Below are 24714 nucleotides of genomic sequence, written 5' to 3'. Positions count from 1 at the left end.
CCCTAATAGAAAATGTTTGTTTTGTGGTACTCCTGTAAACTATTGGTGCAGTTATAGTCAATGGGTTGCTTAATAAGTACAGTGGCATCTGTGTGCACAGTGCCATTGCTATCAATCTTGTGTTACCTACTATTTAATATATACTGTATAAGAAATGTTAAGCTAGGATGGAAATGTAACCTTTTCCATTTTCTGAAGCGTCTCGCCCATCTATAGAGACCAGGGTCAATCATATGGATCTGATAGTTTTAGAGCTGTTCCTGAATTATTTATGTATTTTAATATTTTATTTATAATCAGCGAAGGTCTCGTCATTGTAGCACTTAGAAGAAATATTTATAAGTTTTTTTGTGACACCGTTACAGTTTTGGGCTAAGTACTGCTATTATGGTGAGATTAGATACTGCATATGCAATTTTTTGTGGTTTGCAGTTACCCTCATGAATGGTGACATGTCTGATATTCCTGTCATGTTTACATCACCACTTTGTAATTCACTTTTTACCTTGAAAGATGCATGACCCATAAACATCCACAAACACAACAGCGGCTTGTTCAGTCTTTATTCTTTTTTTTTTCATGTTCGCCATTTTTACAGTTATTGTCAGGATTGTACAATCATCATATGACAGAGGAGAAAGAGAAAATCTGTAAAGGGACATTTCTAAATGTGTCTCCTCTACAGACAGTGCTTGATGTGTGTGCTCAGTAAGGCCCTGCACACACCGATATAACCACACACACACGCACACACACACACACAGAGTCATAGTATCCTTTTCATTATAAGGATTTCTATTGACAGACACTGAGTAGTCAGAAATGTCTTTCAGCCACATTAATCTGCAGCTTAAATGTTGTGATATTGCTTTTACACCGACCTTGAATTTACTGCTATCAGGACATCGAAACAACTTCTGACTTATTGCAGTCTTGTGAAAAAGTGCATGAATCACATTCATTTTCATTAATTCTCGTTACATGTACTGCTAAAACGGTTAACTTTTAAGACATTAATATACTCCACATGATTAAAAACTATCTTAATAATAGTTTGGTTACAGATTATTTACAGACTTGAACAAAACAGAGATCTCTACACGATACACTCAGGAAGTTCTTGGCTGACAGAAACTAAAACAACACAAAAAACTAAACAAAGTTTTAGCCACACTAGCAGTACCATTAGAACCAGTATACAACAGAAAACAACATTTCTGAATGTAGCAGCATGCTCGAGACAACAACACACTACTTTAAACTACCACTAAAAGAAAAGTACAGTTTGGCCTGAGGGTGGCACCACAACAAAGACCTTAACCTTCTGACTGGGCACTAAGCATCATGAGATTTAGAGGCCTTGCACAACTCTGTGAAAAGTCAAATTGACGTGGCTTGTTGTACTGGTTTTTCTTTCTTTCTTTTTTCTTTCTTCTTCTTTTTTTTTCTTTTTTTTACAAAAAAATGGGTGCAAATATATGGGTATTTCCTGAAAGCTCAATAGTTGTGATTTGTTGGAAAATATTTTCAACTTTCAGTTTTTATAACTTAATTACACATTTCATGGTTATTACATGAAGAGTTTAATATTCATATTAGTAGCATTCTTTCGTTTATGTCTCTGCATTTCAAATAGTGAGGTTCACGCTTGTTAGCTTTATAAATTGTTAGCCTTGGTAGACATACAGACATGAACAGTTGTCTAGTGGTGGTGTTCTAACAACTTTTAGCTCATGTTCTCCTCTAAATGCCAATTATTTTGTGTATACAACATTTTGCGCTCACAGGCTCACCTCCCTTTAAAAGAAATATGAGATCAGGTGATCTAAGTGCTTTGTTAGTTAGCATTTGGCATCACGTAAGCTGCCATGCTAACATTTAGATAGTTCCTGTTTAGCAGGTTAGCATGTTAGCATGCTACATCTGAAACTTGTATCTTTGAGGCATTCTATCATGAAGTTAAATGTTTAAAAAAAAATTGAAAGCATTTTATGTTGGGGGACTGCTAGCATGGCTAAAAACAAGTAGACCAGTAAACCTGAAGCGGAGACAGGTGAGTGGACGTCACCTGACAGGGGATGGAGCAACGAGAACCAGCTGCTGCCCACACTGGGATCACAGGTTACGTCCACCATCCTGCAGCATTTTCATATCCCGCGAATAGGACATGCTACACAAACTACAAAACAGGTAAGTCTTAAAATATACGGTTTCAATAAGCATCACAGAAGATGAAAATATAAGCTATATAGGCTACTGATCCCTTGTAAAAGATAAATCTTTGTCATCACTTCTACACAACTGTAAATATACAAGAATATAAATATAGTCTATTTACACCTTAACACCATGGCTTTGAATATTGTGATAAAAAAATAAATAAAGGTATCCTTTCCCATGTAACAGGAACTCAAATGTGCTCAGTTTGAACTGAACAGTTTTGCACAACTATCCACCACCAGTAGGTTATTTATAAAAATGAGCATGACAAGATGTCCATCTCAAATTTGCCTGGTCAGTGTGTTAGCTGGTTCAACCTCAGTTTAACCAGGACCCAAAGTCGTGTCGACGTCACTGTCTGCTTCAAAAACCCTGCAAGACATTTAATATACCACAAATATACAGAAAACAGGGATTATATGCAAGTTTGAGCAGGTACTTTGTGCATGTGTGGAGTCTAAGGCTTTCAGAAGTGCATACTATCAAGTCAGCTGATGGATTTACATATTTTGGGTTTTTCCTGAATTTTCTAAATCTTTTGGTCCATTGCTTTTTATCTATATATTTATATTCATTGTGCACAGTGAACATAGTTTGTGAATTCTAGTTTGTGCTCGGATAAATTGTGAATTGCTGTGCAGGGCTCATTTGATGACAGAATTTTAATTCCACATGTCCATGTGGTTCAGAGAGTTCACAATGGTAGAACATCAGTTAGAGTCGCTATCTGTATTGTGCTCTATAATTAATTTAAAACCTCCTTTTGTGCTTTTGTAGCTTTTTCATTTTTTCAGGAACGAAATATAAAAACTGCATCGAGCAATTCCTAACACTTGTTTCAAATCCACATAAATCCTGTCAATGTCGGTCCGTCAGTATGAGTTTAAAGTTCAGTGCAGTTCAGCAAATCAGGTCTATTTTACCTGAAGTTGCATTCAGGTGGTTTTTTTTATTTCCTTTTTTTCTTTACTCTTTGGTGAAGACATGAGTGGTTTTCTACAGCTCACTTCACTGGCAGCATGTTGTGTGGTAGATGATGACAGTGTGGTTTTTGAGCTCCAGGTTACAAAAACTGTATAATCCTATATTACATGACTACAGTGTACATTGTTGAAGAACGATACATGCTACACACACACACAAAAAAATACAGCAGGAGTTTGATTTAAGGTCTGAATGGGGTACACTGGTAGGTGTCTTTACAGCAGCTGTCAGCATTTTTTTTTCAACCCAGAGTGTTTACAACTAGACATGTTTCATGGATCTAGACACGATGTTAACATCCTGTGTTATTATACTCTATATGGCTTTGACACCTAGTATTGCTACAATAGAACGGGCAGCAACATATACACTGACAGGTTTGCAAAAGCGTAAATAATCAAACTCACATTCATATGAGATCCCTCTGCCTCTGTACTGAGTGTTGGCCTCTCCACCAACTTCACTACATTCATTCCTTTAGATCCACTGTGCAGCCAGGGATGTGCTTTATTATCTGGGGGGTGTCCTTAAACTAAGGCAAAGAAAAGCAGGTCACAGAGCTCCCTAAGCATAAAAACACTATACTTTTAAATATACACAAATATGCTGCGTGTCACTATTAATCTCACTCTGATTCCAGTGTTTGGTTGGTCGTAAAGTGATTTTTTTCCTTGTTATTGCTGCTTTTTAACATCTATTTCGTTCTGGATGTCTTCTCAGGTGGTTCCTTGGTTATTTTGGGAGGTGTGTGCTCAGATAAACTGTTTGCCTACATACAGTTTTGTGCCGTTAGTAGGGCAGTGTTGGGGTTTCGTGCTGCTGCAATGACCCCTGGTGGAGACTCCATGGCTGAAAAGTAAACTGTGCTACAGGGCCAGGGGACAGAGGGATGTTTGCGAAAGATGGACGGCATTCAAGAGTCAGACTCTGGTGTTACGGGCGTGGTCGGTGTAGTCGGAGTGGTGGGGCTAATGGCTGCGTTTTGGTAGCTTGTGCCATAGCAGATGTTTGGGGACAGGGAGTTGGGGTCCGTGGGTTTATTCCCTCCAGGAGCCAGGAAGGGTCTACGTGCCGCCACTGATGACGGCGCCTCACCAGGCTTGGCGCCAAGGATGGACCTGACCTCTTCCTGCTCCTCAAGATTGGATATATCTTTCATCATAGTTTTACGATAGGACACAGACAGTTTATTGGAGCCGTCTGACATCAGGTTAAAGTGGCGGGCGATGAAGACAACGGGGAGAGGAAGCATGGCGACTGCGATGAGGGAAAAGCACATGCCCAGAGCCCAGGGAGGGTAGCTCTGGAAACGCTCCTGAGCCTGAAGAGAAAGGTTAAGTCAAGATGTGCAACTTCAAAACAAATACAAAGGAATCTTTTTTTTTTTTCAGAACAATGTACCCCAGATGAAGAGACGCATCACATTGAAACCTGTGTAATCTTAATCTGGTGGAATGGATTGGTGCACTTCATGCTGGCGTACATGGAGACACTAACATAACCACAGACATGAACACAAGGACTTGTTTAAATGATAATATAATGAAAAGCCAAAGCTCTCTGTGGCTGTAATGAAAAAGATAATGAATTCTTATTTATATAGCTCATCCACAATTATTTTTGCGTGCTTTGCAATTTTAACAACACAGGACAGTAACTTTTACTAAGACCAATCTAATAAAGTCAATGCACTGGGAACTACTAAAGTATCTACAAAGTGTTTAATAAACATGAATCAAGCATAACATTATGACCAGTGACAGGAAAATTAAAAAACATTGATCATCTTGTGACAATATGGGTGATATTTTTCTGGTGTTGACCTGGCCTCCAAATTCACTAGACCCCTAACTGATCAAGTATCTGTGGGATGATCCACAGAGGCCCCTCCCCTCAACCCATAGGACCCAAAGACCCCCACTAACAACATCCTGTTACCAGACACCACAGGACACACTCAGAAGACCCATGTCCATTCTCTGATGATCACAACTGTTTTGTTGACCTACACAATCTTAGGAAGGTGGTCATAATGTTATGCCTGATTGGTGTAAGCATCCATACAGACTGACCAGCTCTTGGACCCAGGCGTTGTATCCTGGCGGGCTGATGGCCATCTCTATGACAGTAGCTGAGATGAGAACGATGAGACAGAGAGGAGAGACGTACTTCCACAGGTAGAAATACAAAATGCACGGTCGGAAACCCAACATGTCCTCCAGGTCCTGCATGAACCTGACAAATACAAAGCGCACAAAAACATTACAGTAGGAATAATACAACTTTACAGAGAGACAAGAGTTGTCTGCTCCAGTGAATAGTTTCCTTTCAATGATCAGTCGACGCATACACGCTAACCTCCAGCCAGTCTTACCTTTTAGTGCCGTACACCCAAGCGACCGACAGATTTTCCAGGATCACCACGACAGTGAGAGGCAGACCAGCTGAATAGTCATCGAACATGGTGACAAAGTAATTTCCTGAGCGCTGAACAAACAGCAGGCCACAGAGGAAAGCCACGATGCAGCAACACACTGAAACAAGCACAGCGAAGAAGAAAGTCTAGAGGTCATTCAGAGGAAAAGATGAGAAAGTTTCATTTGCCACTAAGTGGTTTTATTTCCTGTTACTGTTTAGCATTCAGCACAGTCAGACCAATATTACAAAGCCTAATGCAGTGCATTCCCAGATGTACTTTAATCCTTTTTAAGTGCCGAGTAAGGAGTTTCAACTACTAATAGTCCTGGCTATGGGGGTCAGTGGGGAGGTGGTGGTGGTGGTGGTGGTGGTGGGACATACCTGTGAAAAGCTCCTTCTGGACTTTGTACGTGTCGAGGACGGGTGTGGTGATGCCCGTCATGGTGCCAATCATGCTGCCCAGGCCCAGGTTGATGAGCATGAAGAAGAACATGACTGACCAGAACGGGGATGCCGGGAAATGAGTCATGGCTTCTGTGAAGGCGATGAAGGCCAGGCCAGTGCCTTGGACCGCCTGCAGAGAGACAGTCAGAGGCGTCAAACACACACACATACTCTGGACTGAGCTGTGTGACCGTGTGCCACAGACAAACCTTGTTGAGCTCGTCCTCCAGGAGGCAAGGCTCCAGACCTAACTGGGCAAAGCTGCCCTCTTTCACTGTTTTGATGACCCCGTACATCTCAGCGTAGTCTGACGTAGTGAGATGAGAAAAGTTGATGTGTGGAGGAATTAGGTCATGACTCAGGACGGCAGAGTTGAGGTATCCCACAATCTTTTCTGCATTTCTATGAAAGTGAACAGAGTCAGATTGACATTTATATAGATTTAAACAGACGTCAACCTGAACACAAGCAAAGCTATGTTATGCTATTAAACTTCAAACTAATTATTCAGCTACTGAGTGTCTAAGGTTTTGTATGTTTGATTAGTGACTTAATCAAATGATTGAATCTTTTTCTGCTATCAGCAATGTCAGTGTGCTGTTTTTTTAATTTCTTACTACTGTTTAATCAATGTGTTGCAAAAAAGCGATAAAACCTCCAGGAACTTTAAAATAACAGCACATTTACTTCAGGTGTCGTCCAAACATAAATCCTGCCGTATGCAGGTGTTCAAGCTGCATAAATATGGAAACCATAAAGAGAGTGTGTCGAAAGCTGAGGGAGGACTTTGTTTAGACCAAGAAGTGTATAGTTTAGAAAAAGACTTCCAGGACAATTCAAGTCCTAATATACTTATAATTCATGCTACAGCAGGAAACGTTCCTGGACGTACAAGTCTTCTAAAATACAATATACACCTGACTGGATCTGTCCAAGGCAGGAACAGCAGCATTTATACAGACTAGAGCACAAAGAGGCAGTGAGCCTCTTGAGCCTGGAAGCTTCATTTGTATATTTAATTACTGACCAAACAGTGAATAAAATTTGAATTGGTTTGCAAAAAAATAACTGAATAGTATCTTGGATTTCCATGAATCTGTTTTTGTGAGATTAAACTTTGACGTTTGAGGCTTATGGATCAGCAAAGAAAAACCATCCGACCAGTCCAGAGTGGAAGTGGGGACGTTTTGCTGATGTAGAGACTGGTAAAATTTACTATGTGGTGGAATATGAGAAGAATTGAATGCACTCAGTGAAATCTGCAGCATTGCTGACCCACACATCAGCATGTTAGCCCTGTCTCAGTGAATAAGCCAACGTTGACATTTAGCTGTGCCCAAAGCTTGTTTAAATGTCCATTTAATTGATTTTTTTTATTGAAATGGAGGCAGAAATATAATTTAGATTTAGAAACTTCACGCTTCAAAAGTGACGGGATAAAGATGACACAACTTTACAGCAACTCCAGGTGGAAGTCAATCTAATGAACACATACTCCTAAGTACACTCGTTTTAGGTCCCTCATAGATCACTTTAAACGCTCTGAACGTCACTGAACGTCAGATTAAAATGCAGATGTTGAACTTACTCAACGACACACTTCTCATTCATGATGTTGGCCTTGAATCCCAGCACGGCGAACACCACCAGTGTGGCCAGAATGGAGGTGATGAAGTTGATGAAAGAGACGAGCACAGCGTCAAAGTGACAGTTGTTGTCGATCTTGTTGTAGCTGGAGAAGGCTATGACTCCTCCAAACCCCAGACCGAGGGCGAAGAAGACCTGAGTGGCTGCCTCCCTCCACACCTGAGGCTCCAGCATCTTCTCCAACTGAGAAGAGCCGCAGAAAAGGGGGGTGGGTTTACTAAGCAAGGATGATGAAATATATTTAACACACTCTCAGTCTTACCTTGGGAGTGAACATATGAGCGATGCCATCTACTGACCCTTTCAGCATTAAACCCCTGACCAGGAAACAGAACAGCACCACATAGGGGAAAAGAGAGCTGAAGTACATCACCTGTGAAAGAGAACGAGAAAATAATCCCTTCAAGTAGGCTAAGCCTTCATATTTTTCTCGTAACCATCATTTCAGCTCCCGCACCTTCCCAGAGGAGGCGATTCCTTTAATGACGGCGAGGCAGACGATGATCCAGGCCACCAGCAGAGACAGGGTCATCTTGATGTTGAGCCCTCCGCTCTCTGCGATGGTGCTGGTCGTGTTCAGAGTCTGCCGGTACCAGAAGTAAGTCGTAGCAGAGCTTTTCTCGCACTCCGGCTCCACAACTGCACCACGGGAGAAAGCGGAAGTTTATTTCTTTGCGATAATGAGCATGCATGAAAATAAATAGGGCGAGTTGCATCGAGGGGCCACAACAGGCAGAGAATGTTTGCACGGGGTCAGCGTCTCGTCTGTTCACACATCTCAGACATAAGTGAGCCACACAAGGTCATCTGTGCGCTTAATATGCAACGCACAAACCTCCAATCCGCTTTTTTTTGTGCACACACAATATTTTCCCTTGTTACCTTGGAGAAATGATATACGAGATGTGTGGCTGAGATCAGAGTCTCTTCATCATATTGCAGGATGGTGCAGATTTATCCATGCAGAGACAAACACAGCCAACACTGGCTGATAACGATACACAGGTACAGAGAAAGATTCCTACATGTGAACTGACAGTTTCCTCTGCTAAATATAAAGTTTATTGTTTTCGTTGACAGTGTTGTCTGCTCATCGTTCGATTCACGTCGGTATCAACAGTCAAACATTTCACATTCTGCTACTGTCCTTCATGGTGAACGTCCTTCATTCTGCTCCCCGTCTCTCTGCCAGCAGTGTCAGCCTTGCTGAGTCATACACATGCTGAATGTTTCTCTGAGTGCTATTATCACCACTAACTGAATCAAAAGGATTTTGATTGGATTGGATTATGTCGGTGAGGTAGTATCAGGAATTCACAAGTCAGCAAAGACAAGTTGTCTGATGTGCTCAGGTGTGTTGGGTGTATAGTACATCTCCTGTGTTCAGCCTAACCAGTAAAACAAGTGGGAGTTGTTTAAACATAATCCTGGATGTTAAAGTGACTCTTGATATTGGTTTTAAGCATTTATCTACAGGGATGTGATGCACTTAATAGCCTGTAGCTATAATCAAAATCTTCTATTCCTGTAGGATGGTCCCAGTAGGTCAAGAAGAACTAGCTACCCAGTGATTTTACATGTGCCCCAGTATTCACAGTTTCAAATCTAAATAACAGATTGTTGTAGATTTGTGACATGAGTCATGAGATCTTGTAGCAGCATTCGTGAAGTTGAATCCTGCTGACTTTTCCTTTGCCACCACCATGAGACTGAGTTCTCTGCAAAACTAATGACATTCTCATCAGCAGATGTTAAATCCCAGTCTGCCAATGTTTACATGCTCTCACATGAATTCTGATGGTCTTGGTTTGCATCAGCATTTTGGCATTCTCTATGTATTAATTGATTTCATTTCATTTTATTTTAGGATTTAATGTTTTCATTTCATCACCAGGGCTGACCAAACATGCTGGGTCTTTGGACCCTGCTGTTAATTGGTTTGGCAGGAAATTCAGGGTGTGGGATCATTTCAAGGGAGTGAAAGACAGTCCCAGACAGACACTGTGTAACATTATCCATGAAGGTCCTTTGCCACTGAAGTCAAATACAAAAAAGAAAAGAGTTCTTGAAAAATATTTCAGAACTGAAGATTTCTACTGTTTTGCCGGCTAGTTGGTGAATTTGTAAAATGTGTATATTCTCATTATATAGTTTAAGGTTTCTGCAGTTTATCTATTTATTTATTTATTTATTTAATAATGTGAACGATAATGTGCCCTGAAGCCATTATTTAATTCCTACCGAAGACGCTCAGTTAAAAAATGTATGACTCCTAGCCAATCCGTACATCTTTGGACATGGGAAAAACTCAGTCTAAAGCATTTCATTTGTGTTCATGAGGCACTTGGTTTCTTTATTGTTTGCAAATATCACTCACTGGCGAGGGTCCCGTTCTTTATGATCGGACAGTCGCTCCATGGCAGAGGATACTGGAAGGACTGGAAGAAGTAGAAGATGCTCCAGCCAATGATCACATTGTAGTAGAGGCCCACAAAGCCACACACCTGCATGGATCACACACACACACACACACACACACACACACACACACACACACACACACACACACACACACATGTATAAATGTATTATGTCAGTTTCACAGCTAGACTCTGCACAGAGTGTGAAAACTATGGAAATGAGACGCCGTGCTTTGTGCATGTCCCCCCCTCCACCGCTGTCAGTTTTCTGAGTGGTCTTGCCAGCAAGGACGCTCACAAGCTAAATAGGGCTGAGGAAAGCATGAATAATTAAAGTGCTCTCTTTTCAACTGTGATCTTCTATGGGGTATTTTTAGCTATTTCTCCACCAGCTGAGCGACTATAAAGAAGGGCTACCTCTCACTCTCACACACGTCAGTGCCCCCAGATAGATAGATAGATAGATAGATAGATAGATAGATAGATAGATAGATAGATAGATATTCCCACATCACAACCTCCCTGTCTCTTATCAGAGTGGGCTAAGGAGTGGGCTAAGGGCCCGCGTTGGTTTTAAAGAAAACTCATTCAGTGACAGTTGTTCCAGGCGTGAATATTCAGAATACCCCTCTCTTACCATCAGACTGGACATCCCTATCCCGCCCAGACGGGGGCAGACGTAGTTCCAGACCCCGATGCTCCCACGTCGGATCTTCTGACCCACCGCCAGCTCCAGGAAGAACAGAGGGATGCCGATGATGAGGAGGAGGATGAAGTAAGGAACCAGATAAGCACCTGAAAAAAAAAGAAGAAGCATTTTATGGCAAATGTGACACTTTTACTACTCTGACTACTTCTACTACAACATATCACAACACAGAATACAAAAGGAGTATATCACTAAAGTGTGTAGTGAACATAGACAGCCTCTGATGTCTACAACTACGCAGGATGACTGTAAGTACAAAAGGTAACTATACAATGAGTGGGTACTGTTGTCGAGTTTGTTTTTCTCAGCTAATTGTAGGTAAAAGATTAAACTGTGTTGTGAATGAACAATGTGATTGAAATATATACAGAATAAACATTATCTTTAGTTGTGGGCGGAGGCATTTGTAAATGTGTGATGGGTGTACAGTGCTGTTCAAATTGCCACAGATACCTTTATATACACAGATGAGCCACAACATTATGACCGCTGACAGGAGAACTAACACTTTAAGTCAAAAAACAAACAAACAAACAAAAAAAAAAACATGAAGAACAGCACAGGGTGTTGACCTGGCCTCCAAATTCACCAGATCTCAAACTGATCAAGTATCTGTAGGATGATCCACAGAGGCCCCTCCCCTCAACCCATAGGACCCACAGACCCCCACTAACAACATTGTGTTACCAGGCACCACAGGACACCCTCAAAAGACCCATGTCCATTCTCTGATGAGTCACAGCTGCACAAGAGAGACCTACACAATATTAGGAAGGTGGTCTTAAGTTATGCCTGATTGGTGTAAATTTGAATTGAAATGCAATCACAGGTGAATCGCCACAAATCTGATAATAAATAGTTCTGCATTATGGGTTGCCATGTTTGTGGTCATTTTATGAAAACAAGAAAAATATTTTAATGGACATAAATCTTTCCATAACTTAACTCTTAACTTGACAAAATCTGTTGAAATTTCGTTTAATTTTGATGGAAGCTTAAATTCACGGCATAATCCAGGAAGTAGGAGTGATCAGCATGCAACTGTGTTTTACGTGCGTAGGGTGCATCATCATCATCACCATCATCATCATCCCGGATATAAAGACTTATAGCAGGAGAACATGTACTATTAATACATCAAAGTAGGAATTACATCCAGTGGCACACACATTTCATAGTGGTGGGGGGGAGTAATGAGGCAGAGTGATGAGGGGAGGAGAGAGGCTAAATCAAGAAGGAGGAAGTTAAATGTAGTGAGCAGCTCTGGGCCTTTGCCAGTCTCTTCAGTCTGCTCCATCATTTAAACCGGTGCCACCTGATATATGATATATGACGGAGTCCTGGGCATTAAGACGTGATAACGGAGGAATAATAACGGAGGATGCTGAAAGAGAAGAGAGGTGTGATGGAGGGGAGAGAGGAGACGAGAGAGGCGAAGGCTCTCAAACAACACGGACCTTTAATGTGTCTGTAATTGGCTGCCAGACAGCAAATTACACAATGAGAAATAGCTGCTCTCCAGGTCACACATCCTGACTAGTGGGACAGTGAGACTGCTGTTAGTAAATCCTGCCTGTGGGCCATAAATCCTGCGTGCATGTAAGTGTAAATCAGATCTGGACTGTATTTTAACAGAGCGACTGTCAGTCCGCGATGGCGAGGTGTTTTTCACACAGGTTTACTCTGTGTAAGCCTCCGATTACATACAAGCACCCGAGACAAAAATAAAACCTCGTCACTATGTTCTTACATTCATTTTTTATAAAGCTCCTCTCTGTTTACCAGAGTATCAGTTGAGCCCGGCCTGCCCTGCCGCTCCGTAGTAATCAATAGTGCAGCTATAATTAGGCTTGAACGCTTTCTGAACAATACATCTGCTCTGCTGGCATCTCTGTAGCAAAACCATAGGGTTTATGTAACGGACTTTTACTTCTTACTACGTTTACTGTCATCATGAAACACCATAAACTAAGATGCACTCCTTGTACGTGTCTCGTACTTTGCTTTGCTATAAATTAAAATGTGATCTTGAAGTGATTCAGGATGGTCTCTCAGCCTCTGAAGGTGGATGACTGAACAGTTCTTTGGCTCCTCTGCATCTCCACACAACACGGCTCATAGAAAACCTCAAAACTCATTCATGTGGGTAGTTACAGAAGCAGATGAATAAAATGACGCATCATGATATTGTCTGTAAGTGGATAAATAATCATGTGTTATTGACATTTCCTACTCCATCTGCTGTATTAACTGCTGGATGCCGCTGTCTTATACAGCAGCTCACATGAGTTATACTGTAAAGTGTGTAAAGTGGCTTACAATAGATACTGCATATAAAACTAAACTATTGTAAGTGATTGCTGTGTAGCTGCTCTCAGTTTTTATGAAAGCTTCTAAAACTGTTTGATCTCATTGATGGCTAAACCTGAATGAGTCTGACAGTCACCAGTCCTCTGCCCTCGATAACTGGACACTTTCTCCATCGAGGCCGCTTTGTCCCAACCAAAGCTCAAAGTTCTATAACATATCACTACTCATTAACTGTCTTAATTGTCTGTGCTCGTTCTAGCTTTCCGTATCCACATGTGATAGTTCAGACTTGACAAGTTCGGCTCTAAAGCACAGACTCTGGAGGACATTGGGAGTGCATTCTGGGACTCCTGCTTGTTCAGAGTCCACACAAGTTACCCCCTGGTGCGTCCTCGATAAAACAGGAGACGTCCTTGGATCGTACTCGGTCAGATGTGTACTTTGACTTGGAGCAATATTCAGGCAGAAACTGATGACGTTTCTCAAGTCCACAAGAACCCAAAGTACACTGGGAGCCGCCCTCTGTCTCTACAGCTTCCACACAATCTGAATTCCCATAATCCTTCACTCTGTGTTAGACTGATATTCTAGCTACTCTAACGAAAGTCGAAATAGAACAATTAATCTTCCTAAACTTCATATACTGTTACCAGTTACTGAAAATAAGCATTAAAAGCAATTTATCCAATTAATTCTGTGCGTATAACTTCCAACTCACCTCCTCCATTCTTTTGGCACAGGTAAGGGAAGCGCCACACGTTCCCCAGGCCCACAGAGAAGCCCACCTGGGCCAGGATGTACTGCAGTTTGCTGTTCCAGGCCGGTCGCCCATCGTTCTCGGGGACCTCAATCTGTGGGACTTTCTTTCCGGCGGCCGCGCCAACATTCAGGGAGCTGTTCTTGTAGTCGAGGGGCTCCTCGTTGGCGAGCAGGTCAGCCACCGACTCTGTGACGGGCTCATTGCTCTGCTCGCGCTGTGTCACCTTGCTGTTCTTAGGCATCAGGGAGGCTGAGGGCCGGGAGGGGGGTGGGGGTGGAGAGAGAAAGAAAGAGAGAGATAGCGAGAGATGAGGGCAGGAACAGAGAGAAGTGGAAGAAGCAAAGGGTGGAGAAGAGATGAACGGATGCAGCCGTAAGAACGACGTTGAGGTTGGGTTTCAGTTCTTGGCCTCAGTCCTGCATCGGAAAAAAAACAAAAAGACTGAATTAAAAAATATGTTTCACAGACAAAAATCCTGCTGAGAATCCACATTTTACATTACATGCAATGTTCTCCCTTGATGTACAGTAATTATTAGAGCTTCCTTTTCCTTAAATAACACTTCACACAGTTGCTGACACAATTATTCCTCCATTTAGTGCTTGGTTGAGCCTGTAATAAGACAATGGATTGTAACACTGGGCTATGTGTCAGCAGAGCCACACAGGGTGCCATGGCAAAGACAGGAGACCATTTGTCACACCTGTGTATGTTTTAACTCAGCAGGGATATAACTCAAAAATACCCTCATCCCTGCTCTGTACGTCTCATTCAATCTATTTTGGTTTCAAAAAATTCCCAATCCTGCAAATTGTTCTATTTAATTTCCCTGTTTTCGCGAAGCTTAACTTTAGCGAAGCTTTTTTTCCCTGTAAATCCTCTAATCCTCCGAAGCCTCGCAGCCACATCCATCCCTTCACCCCTCTTTCAGGGAGTGGTTGGTTCGGCCCAGACGTAATGGAGGAAGTGAACATGATGCTTTGGATGAAGTGCCCTCATGTGTCCTCCTGATCCACAGTGCGCGCTCCTATGTAGGCTTATTACTTATTGAGTGAACCATTCCTCCATTAAAAACATCTGCCCTCCAGCTGAATCGGAAAACTGCAAAGCTTTAGGGGCATTTGAAGAGAAAAAACGATATCACAGTCTTCCACAGTTGATTCCCTGTGACTGGGTCTGGCTATAGTTTCAGGTTAAAGGAAACAGTGCAACACCAGAGCTGAATGAACTTTCTCAATGTTTCACGTGACATCAGCAGGAATGTGCACGAGCCTTCTTCACTTCAGCATCACAGTGCTGACATCAGCCTAAAACAAGCTGATTGCCCACAAATATCTTAAAGATGCAACAACCCATCAGAGAGCCCCTGCTTGTGGAAAGAAAGTTACATATTCATATATAAGATGTGTGCAGTTATTTTCTTGCTTTCCTTAAAAATTAAAATAAAAGACTGCCCCCCCCAACAGATTTCCTCCTCAGTGCATGTCTCCATGAGCTCATGATGCAATAATCCACGCACAGCCATTCACATTTCTTCATAATCCTGTGTGCATTAACTGCAAAACCCCCAGTGCTGCTTTTTTTCTGTCTTGTCATTCAGTCCCACGCCACAGTACACAAGACACGTAATATCAATCAGCAGCTGCAGCACCCAGCCAGTGCTGAGAGGCTACACATGGGTTCACCCAACCAGTAATCCTGATGGAAAATAAATAAATAAATAAATAAATCGAAAAATCAACACACAGCTCAGATGACCTCGGCCGATGCCGAGAGTGTGTTTGTGTGGAGCAGTTAACAGTTACAGTAAAGGCACGCTTTCCACGGCTCTAGAAAAGCTTTCCTGGCGTTGTCCATGACGAAACGAATAAATACCAGCCTCAACTTTCTGTATTTATTGTTTTCCTGGACTATATATAGATTCTGCATAGCAATGCAGGCTGCAGCATCTGCGCGGCCTACTGTCCTAACAGCACATCTTCTTTTTCTGTTTCAGAGAAAAACGATCTTTCAGGAAATACAGTGTCACATGCAGGAAAGCGGTTTGGCATATATATGTCTTCTTGTCGTGTCTCCTTGTGTTCCTGTGCGCTAACAAGGGATGAATTACACTAGAACTGCAACAATATTATATATATACACATAAACATAAACTGTGTCAGTTACAAATCCGTGCAAACAAGTCTCAGCCTCAAAGAAATTCAGAGTACTTGTGAGACAGAAAAGCAGCAAACTTAGAGGCACATATTCAACTTCCCATAACTAATACTGAGGGTCCGTTCTCATACTTAATGGACAATGTTGCAATTTAACACCTCATAATTTGTGCATAACATCCTCCAACTGTTAACAATAGCTCTCAGTGATGACTCCATCATGTACACACTTCACAAATTTAAACCAAATACAAGGCCAACATATACCACATATAAGCAATTCAGTTGTGTATCGGATAGTTCTCAGTGTCAGTGATAAACGTGCACATAAATACAGAATCTTAGTTAAACACTGCATGTATCTGCTCCAGTGATCAGTCTGGTTTAAATGCCCTGACTTGTTCCTTAATCAGTCCCTGTGATTATTACAGTCACCTACAAGTCTGAGCCCACAGTCAGCGGCTAATCAGCTGTCCCACGGGGGCGAGCATTAGAATGCAGCACGAATACAAAGAAGAGCAGTCTTCAAAGTTTTAGAAGAAGCAGCGCACCTTAAAATCTAGAGGATAAGTGAAGGCAACAGCTGCAGGTTGTGACAAACTCCCCCCATCATCAGAAACACAACACAGATCAGTCTCTGGGAGCACCAGGTGACACATCTGGTGGTGACAGTGGCAGAGCTGCCTCTGGTTTAACCGCTCATCTGGAGACAGGCGACGACTTTTACACACGACCAAGGTCACGTCCCATCGCCTCCTGACCTCTGCGTAAACTAGAGCACATTTTACCCGCGATGCACATTTGACACAATTTACAAAGACTTCTAGATATTCAGATAAGTCCTCTTGGGTATTTAAGATTTGACAGAGAGCTGTTCAAACTCTTTTGAGAAGCCTATGAACTTCAGCAGAAATAAACACAATTTAAGCACAGAAGTGAGATGCTGAGTGGAAGAGCATGATGGAAAACACTTTTCTTTCTCACCGTGAGTCTTTTGCAGCGGTCAACAATATCCAGGATTTAATGTGCGCGCAGCTGTCAGAGGATGTCTGGAGAGAGGCATGAACGCATCCGCCGAGCAGCACTTGTGTATCGTTGTGCTACAGACTGAGCGCTCACGGGACGGACGCTGGGGGGGTGGGGGTGGACGGAGCATCACATGCTGCGCTGCCCACAATTGACATGCAGGGTGGGGAGTCCGGTGCGCACCGTGACGCACATACTCGTTATCAACAATGATAAATGGTCGTCGCCACTCTTTTTCTTGTTGTTTGAGACTCGAACCCTTCACGGCATCGCTGCACCGGGAGGAGGATGCTGGGAGGGGGGAAAAAAGAGGAGCCAAAACTGTGCGCTGATTTGTCAAGGTTATCCACTCCTACCTGAGGAAGTGGTGGTCTGACGCAGATTTCGTCAGTCGCTTCTCAACTGATAAATTATTTCAACTGTGTCCCGGGGGGATAGGTTTAGTCTTTTTTGTCAAGGCAATATGAGAGGGGAAAGAATGAGTTGTTGATGTTAAAGGAAAGGGACACAGTCCTTTCAATCTATCTCAAGATCTCTGTACAGTTTTTGTTAGTCTGGAGGTTAACCTGTCCATCACCAAGCAATAGATGTGGAGCAGCATCCTCCATCTTTGAATTAGATGAATTAGATAAATGTTTGAATAACGACCTTCCAGCGTTCAGAAGGAGTTTTATAAAATAGCATGCATAGTGTAATTGTCCACAATGTGACATGTACCTTTAAGACTTACTGTTTTGATTAGATAAGAGTGAGATGTCTCACCATGGATGGACTGATTTTCACCAATCAGTGGTTCTATTTGCTTCTCAACCCAAAAGTGCATATTTAGATTGCATGTGGCTTGTAGAAGAGCTGTACTACTGGGTTAGAACCAGCGTTGCTCTGAGATTTGGGCAAGCGTCTCCTTCTAGGTATCCTCTGAAACACAAACAATTACACCAGCACCCGCTATATTTACACACTTAACGTGTAGACACTTTAATGTGTAGAAGTCATCATCTTGGACCTGCAGCCAGTTGTCTTCAGCAGTCATTTGTCTGAATTCCCCCAAAATGTAAACCAATGAGCTCCTTCGACTTTAATCAAATTGTAAGTCATTCAAAGAGTTACGCATTTCTTTAAGAACACTCCATCTCCTGATTAATCAGCCTTTGTCTGCGTTTTGAGGGAAACAGGAATTTTCAGGAAGTTAAAAACAGACAAACAAGATCTCCCAATTAAATAACAAAATGTTTTAACAAAATCTTCACTCATCGGTGTTAAAATGTGTTTCATGATGCGACAGTGCTGTATTTAAAGATTTTTTAGACCTCTACACAAAAAACACTGGTTTTGGTTTTAAAAAAGATAAGATGAATATAAACAGACATTCATGAATATCATGAATTAAAAAACAAATGATATGAGGATATCATTTCATGCATTCAATCGTGCATTATATTCTTTATGTGTCCAAAAAAAGAAGCTCAGCAGCAGTGTTGAGAAACACTGACGTTAAAGAGTCTGAGGGGGTAAAGGACATGCGGAGGTGCTCCTTCACTCCACTGTGGGTGCAGGATGCAGTTAGAACTTAAAAAAACTAAGTAATATAAGTTAAAGTCGACACTTTTTAAGTTTAAGGAACCTTCTATGTCATTGTTACCACAGCTGTTGTGGAACTTTCTGTTGAATAATAAGTAATCAGAGCACTCTGCTTGTTCTGTGCGTTTAATCCAACATGTGAAGATGGGCTCACAAGCACAGAGGAAACACCAAGAACCCAGAGTGGCAAATGAGTCAAGAATACACAGTGTAGATCTGTTTTATGTGTCTTATCTACTGGAGTTCACCAGTGTGTGCAGTGTCCTTTCAGGCCCTGAAAGAAGACAAGAATACTACAGAACATATGACATATACCTCAAGGGACTTATAGGTTCAAGCAGCATCTAAATCAAGTGTAGTGACTGTGTGAATTATTTTCATTGCTCTGTAAAGCATGTATGAATAATATATCCTGGTAATAATTAAAAGAAAAACAAAACTAAACAAAACAAGGACAGACAAACTCCACACAGGAAGGTCCCAGTCAGTGGAGGAAATCAAACCCAGAACCTTCTTGCTGTGAGGCATCAGTGCTAACCACCACATCACTAACTTCCTCCTTTCTGGACATCAGAATTCCTATGACATGTAGAGGTTTTTATTGGATGTAAAGGGATATGGCTTTATCGAACAGCTGATTCTGTCAGCTCAACCACAAATGGACTTGAAAAGTTTGAACAGAGAAAACTATTTCAGCATCCAGTAACGATTTCTATGAAGACAGGGGCACTTAAACAATGTTTTAACAAAGGCCTGATTAGCCAATGAGAAAACAGTTTTGAGTCAGCTCAACAAAGAAGCATTAGATGAGTAATACTGAGAGTGTACAAATGAGTGTTTTGAAGTGGTGTGTTGTTTTAACCATCTTATGATTCTTAGTCATAGAATTACACTGTTAAAAAAAAGTCAGTAAAATGTCCTTTTCGGCCCAAAAATCTTCTTCATACAGGACATCTGTGATCTTGAACGTCACTCAGATAATCTCTGACAAACGGCTACATTTCCTTAATAAAGTCTCTGCATCTGAACTGGGGGGCCATTTTTCTATCGAGACATGAGACACTGTCCCCCGGGGGACCATAAATCACACCCCATCCACTGGAATATTCTTTAATGCCACCGAGATAGAGGAGGACGATAGCATCGAGGGGCCATTTTTCACCCAACCCTTGTGGATTGATTTTGTCTCTGCCTCCTTGGCTCCGCAACCTGCAACATCTTAATAAGATGTGTTTCGTCGCTTTTATGCTTCTGATGCTCGTCTGCATCATCACTATCAGATGTATTCAGTGGTGTGAAATATATCCTGTATTATGTGATGCATATCAGAGAGGAGTAAATGAAGTAGCACATTTATACAGCTTAGACTGACTTCAAAAGCAGAACACAGCCTTTTTATCTGATTTCTTTGCTTGTGTTTCCGCAACCCAGACTGTTTTAAGTTCAGTCAAAAAGATGATACATTTCTCCTGTTTCTGCAGCTTGGTGCTCGGTGACGTTTTTGACACACCTTCTCCGTGCCGACTACTGGGAGCGGTTGCCACAGCAACATCAGGATCATATGACAGACTTTGTCTCATCTCTGCGTTCTCCTTCCTGCGTTCCTGCCATAATAAATTACTTTGGTTCATTGCAGAGCTGAGGCCTCTGAAGTTCTATCCGAGGAAATTTATAATCCCAATTATAAATCTTCTGAGTATCTGAAAGACACTAACACCTCCTCCTCTGCGTTCTCTCTAACTCCATTTTTCTCTAGTTTTAGAAAGTTATGAAAGTGGACTTCGCTTCTCGCCTCACTCTTAATTTTATATTATTTTCTCACTGTGTCTCATAGGTCATAATAACTTCTCTTACCTGAAGATGGACAATGGCAAAATGTGACTTAGATGCAATGGCACATTACTGTGAAATAAACCTGTCTCCTGCTAAAATAATGCTGAAGTACCCTTGACCTAATCAGCGCAGCACTAGGAGCCACAGGGCGTCTGCTAATTGGACAGCAGTGTACAACTCAGTAACAGACACAGATGATTTTCCTTGGTTTTATTCAGCCTGCGTCAGCAGCCTTGCAGGCCTGTGGGACTGATGACACGATGGAGCTGCTGCCCTCTCTGGTTAGCAAATGAACCAGCCGTCCCATCTGGGTTAAAAGGGCTGCAGCTTTGTTCTGCCTTCATTTCTCCTCACGCTGTAGCACGAGTAACTTTAGGGGGTTTATAGGAGTTTGCAGCTGGGCTTGTTTTTGATTCTTGACACGATACAGCCAACATAATGTCAGCATGCTAGTGCTGCCTGAGTTCACCACGCCTGTTTAGCATATTAGCATGCTAACATTTGCTAAGTAGCACTAGAGGAGATTTGTGTTGGTAGTGAAGGTTTAGTTTTATTTATGAACAAACTCTTTAGACTTGATGACACAACCGATCACCAAAGTCAGCAGCCCTCGTCATCTGGGGACCACGAATATTTCCGTCTGACTTCTCCATCCATCTGCACTGCTGACATGAACTAATCAGCAGCAAAGCCTGAGTGACAGAATTTCTTGTCTGATCACACAGTTTTTTTTTTCAGACTTTTCTTTTCTCTTTCTTAATTTGTTCTGCACTGTCCTGCATCTAGTCTTCAAGAATCTCCCCCTGAGATCTTTTCATCCTTCATCCTCTCTGGGTTTTGCCGTATCTCTCCTCCCTCCTCTGTGTTTGACGTCAGCACCCTCTCCCAGCTCCTCTCTGCTGTTCACCTTCAGTCGCCTCCAACTTCACATTGTCTCCCCGCTGTTTTCCCCTCTTCTCTGCTCCCCAACACCCACTCACGCGCTCTCATGCATTGTGCATCTGCACCACTGCATCCGCCCAGTACTTTTCCCTTACTCCAGTCTCATTAATATTCCTCCCTCCCCTTTGCTTTCTTCCCCCTCCCTCCCTTCTGTTCCTCCCCTTCCTGGTGTGCACCGTCTGGGTCACTCTCAGCTACTAAAAAAAGCTTCACTCTCCACTGGGCTCTATATGGTATCGTTTCATCCGGCCCATTATTCTTTGCACAAGCCGTTTAACAAACGTAACTGCATCTGCACTGTCATTTGAACTGGAGGCTAAATGGACCGTTGTGTATGGTTGTGCATTACTGATGTCTGCACTTGTCAAGCAACATGCTACAGTTTCCCCTCAGTGATCAATGGTCTGATTATTGTTTAGCCAAGACAGTTAGCTAAATCACACAACACTGCTTCATACACTTTGCACAAAACTAGTGCAACAACGCTAATATCAATAATTGACATGAACAGTTGGGGTTTTTTGTGCAAATCATAATTCATGAATATCTCTAATTACCTAGGTGTGAAAACACACAATGCTCCTGGATTTCCACATCATCCATCGGGGCATCCTCATAGTATTTGGCCAACTACTGCTTTCACAGAGTGCATCAGTGCGCAGGGACGTGCAGGTGTTCAGACAGTAGAGAAAGTGGGTCATGCTGGGCTCTGACAGACACTGCTGCTCTTTTTATTTACACGGGTTTTAATCAAAACCTGTCGTACGAGGAGTTTGTCCTAGTGTTGTTATTAAATCACTGTAAACCCATCAGCGATAACACGAAATACTTGACAGATTATTACATTTCATCTGAGGATGATTAATTGGCGCTGGTGGCTCTCAGGTTGGAGATCAGTTTCCCACTAACATGATAGGTAATGCATCAGTACTGCGCGCTGGCTCGGGTTACACGGGTTAGAGGCTACTGGTTGTCCAGTTAGTCGATGACAGCAATGCAAGAGAGAATGTGCTACCCAGATTCTGTTCCATGTGAAAGCCAGGGTGCAGTGGGTCAGGCCACGCTGTTCACCTTAATGCGACACACAAAAATAGAAAGTCATTAAAAGCATTTTTTCCCTCAGTAATCCTATGAAGATTTCCCTTTTGACAGCTCATTGAGGAAAACCTTCATACGGCATTCAGCTTTTGGTGGTCATTACCAGGTGAAACTTTGATCTGCTGCTGTATGATCACATCAGTGACACATAAATACTCACCAAACACATGTCACATTTAAAAGCTATTGATAGCTCTAGTACGTAGGTTGTTTCCAGCTGGACAACGGGGACATCACTGACTCTGACTTTTGTATGGTGTCACCATTCAGTTATCCATCTAAGACAAACAACTGACACTGACATTAGAGAGAGGTTTAAAGCGGGGACAAGCTTCCCTGGCATACTACCTTTATAGACACACCTAAAGCCATTCTAATGCTGGGCGGCAGATTACCTTGCTAGGCCTGTAACCATGACCATGTGACTGTCTATAGAAGGACTTCACCAGATGGTCTCGCAAAGAGGGGCCACTCCAGCTCTCTGCGTTGAGGGCAAAGCTCCTGTCCCCATTTTTTTTTTTTTTTCAGAGAACATAATCCTTTTAAAATAACTCCACAACAAAGCACACACAATTTTGTTTGTTAAGTGTCGTTGTTGCAACAAGGGCACTGCAGTAAATAACACAGTCCGATGCAGATTAAAATTTTTTAAATATGACTACGTTTAAAGGAAGATGTAAATATAGAAGTGTTAAAGATATTCTCATTAGTTGTTAAGAATCTCAACAAACGTAAGGATATATGCGAAAACATGCTGTCAGCAGACATTTGCGTGTGCGTGGTTGTGCATATACCATAGAACTGCATGAACATAAAGAGGAAGAAGTTTTGGAGCTGGCACTCCATTTAATAACTCGACGACCACCTCTCCACCTGCTGCCACACAGTCTGTAATCCTCTGCGTGGGAGTGCCCTACATACATGCCTCAGCATTTTATTTCCGTGTATAACCAATAATAATAAGTAAACAGACACTTTTTGGTAAATAGCACTATGGTATTGTGTGTGGATGAAGAAAAAGGGGCACCTCAGGAAGGAGGTGATAGTACTTGTTCTTGAAACGACGTTGTGGATAAACTGAAAGGAAATTCTAACCTTGTAAATGTTTCCTCTCTGTCTTTGCAAAGTTGATCACCTGTTGCAATGCACTCACGAGTGACTGAACATGAGTGACTCATAACTCATACAATCCATCGCCAAAGAACTCTAAACTATCCCTTTATTGTGACGTTTTGTGCTTCACCTTTTATGTTTCAGTGTTGATGTGCTGCTGCTGTGGTGGTAGCTAAAAAAAACGTCTCTGCCCCCCAGTGGTAAAATCTGTAATAATATTATTTGGTCTCTAGCAGACTAGCAGGATTACACTGGAGCTGGAAAATGCAAACATAAATGGATCTTTCCATCAGTTATAAAGCTACACTATATTGACACTGTGCCTTTCTAATTCACAGTACCTGCTGACTGGTGAAGTTTGTGGATAATTGCTGGACATTAAGTATTTACAGAGAAGATGTAAACTTTCCCTGGTGAGAATCTGTGCATACTAGCAGTATTTCTGCAGGGAGACTTTCCCCTGGAAAAGTTCAGGTCAATGTGCGCTTATGAAAAGTGAGTAAGTCCAGCTCTAAAGGAAAAAAAAAGCCAATACTATTTCTAATAATAATTGTTTTAATATAATTTCTGTCTCTCATCTTATTGTGCAGCTCACAGTGCAAACCACATTGCTACAGTAATCTTGTATTACTCCTGCACAGCTTTTCATAGACTATGCACTGACCTGTTGCTCCTGTATTATATGCAGCGTTGCACAAATGAGTGTTTGATCCTTGCACAATATATTGTAACATTCCGCCCTTCCCCCCACGGTAGAGGAAGACATGTTTTCCTGCCATGATTTGCTCAATACGCTGTCAGTGTCCTTACTTCAAGGGCACTATTGGGACTTCCTGTGCAAACACTTCACTACATCAGTTTATGTCCTTCCGGCTCTGCTGTGATGAATCTGAGCGCAATCAAAATCATGCTCTATTTTTATTTATGATACTCATTCCATGCAACGATTACACTGCCATTTTCGATGCATCTGCGTCTCTTCCTCTTTCTAACGTGTCACAATCTAATTTTGAAATCAATTTCTGCAGTGCACAGAGCGTACTTTGACCCCTA

At 42.0% G+C, this 24714-nt stretch overlaps 1 protein-coding gene and 1 long non-coding RNA gene across 2 annotated transcripts; both read right to left on the bottom strand.

The window, feature by feature from the left end:
- Positions 1-549: 549 nt before the first annotated feature.
- Positions 550-17360, bottom strand: LOC125007196 (sodium-dependent neutral amino acid transporter SLC6A17-like). Its single transcript, XM_047583845.1, has 12 exons — positions 17053-17360; positions 13871-14328; positions 10771-10928; positions 10091-10217; positions 8171-8352; positions 7976-8086; positions 7655-7896; positions 6276-6468; positions 6004-6196; positions 5579-5738; positions 5277-5439; positions 550-4525 (listed from the first exon to the last, which is right to left on the bottom strand). Exons 2-12 carry the CDS (start codon positions 14151-14153, stop codon positions 4118-4120), a joined length of 2220 nt encoding a protein of 739 aa, XP_047439801.1. The 5' UTR covers positions 14154-14328; positions 17053-17360; the 3' UTR covers positions 550-4117.
- Positions 17361-22153: 4793 nt separating this feature from the next.
- Positions 22154-24581, bottom strand: LOC125007232. The gene is made up of 2 exons (XR_007112665.1): positions 24326-24581; positions 22154-22521 (listed from the first exon to the last, which is right to left on the bottom strand). It is a non-coding gene; the product is annotated as an uncharacterized LOC125007232 (long non-coding RNA).
- Positions 24582-24714: the final 133 nt, after the last annotated feature.

Source organism: Mugil cephalus, chromosome 4, assembly GCF_022458985.1.
Source record: "Mugil cephalus isolate CIBA_MC_2020 chromosome 4, CIBA_Mcephalus_1.1, whole genome shotgun sequence".
NCBI classification, from domain to species: domain Eukaryota; kingdom Metazoa; phylum Chordata; class Actinopteri; order Mugiliformes; family Mugilidae; genus Mugil; species Mugil cephalus.
This window is presented reverse-complemented; position numbering and strand designations above follow the sequence as displayed.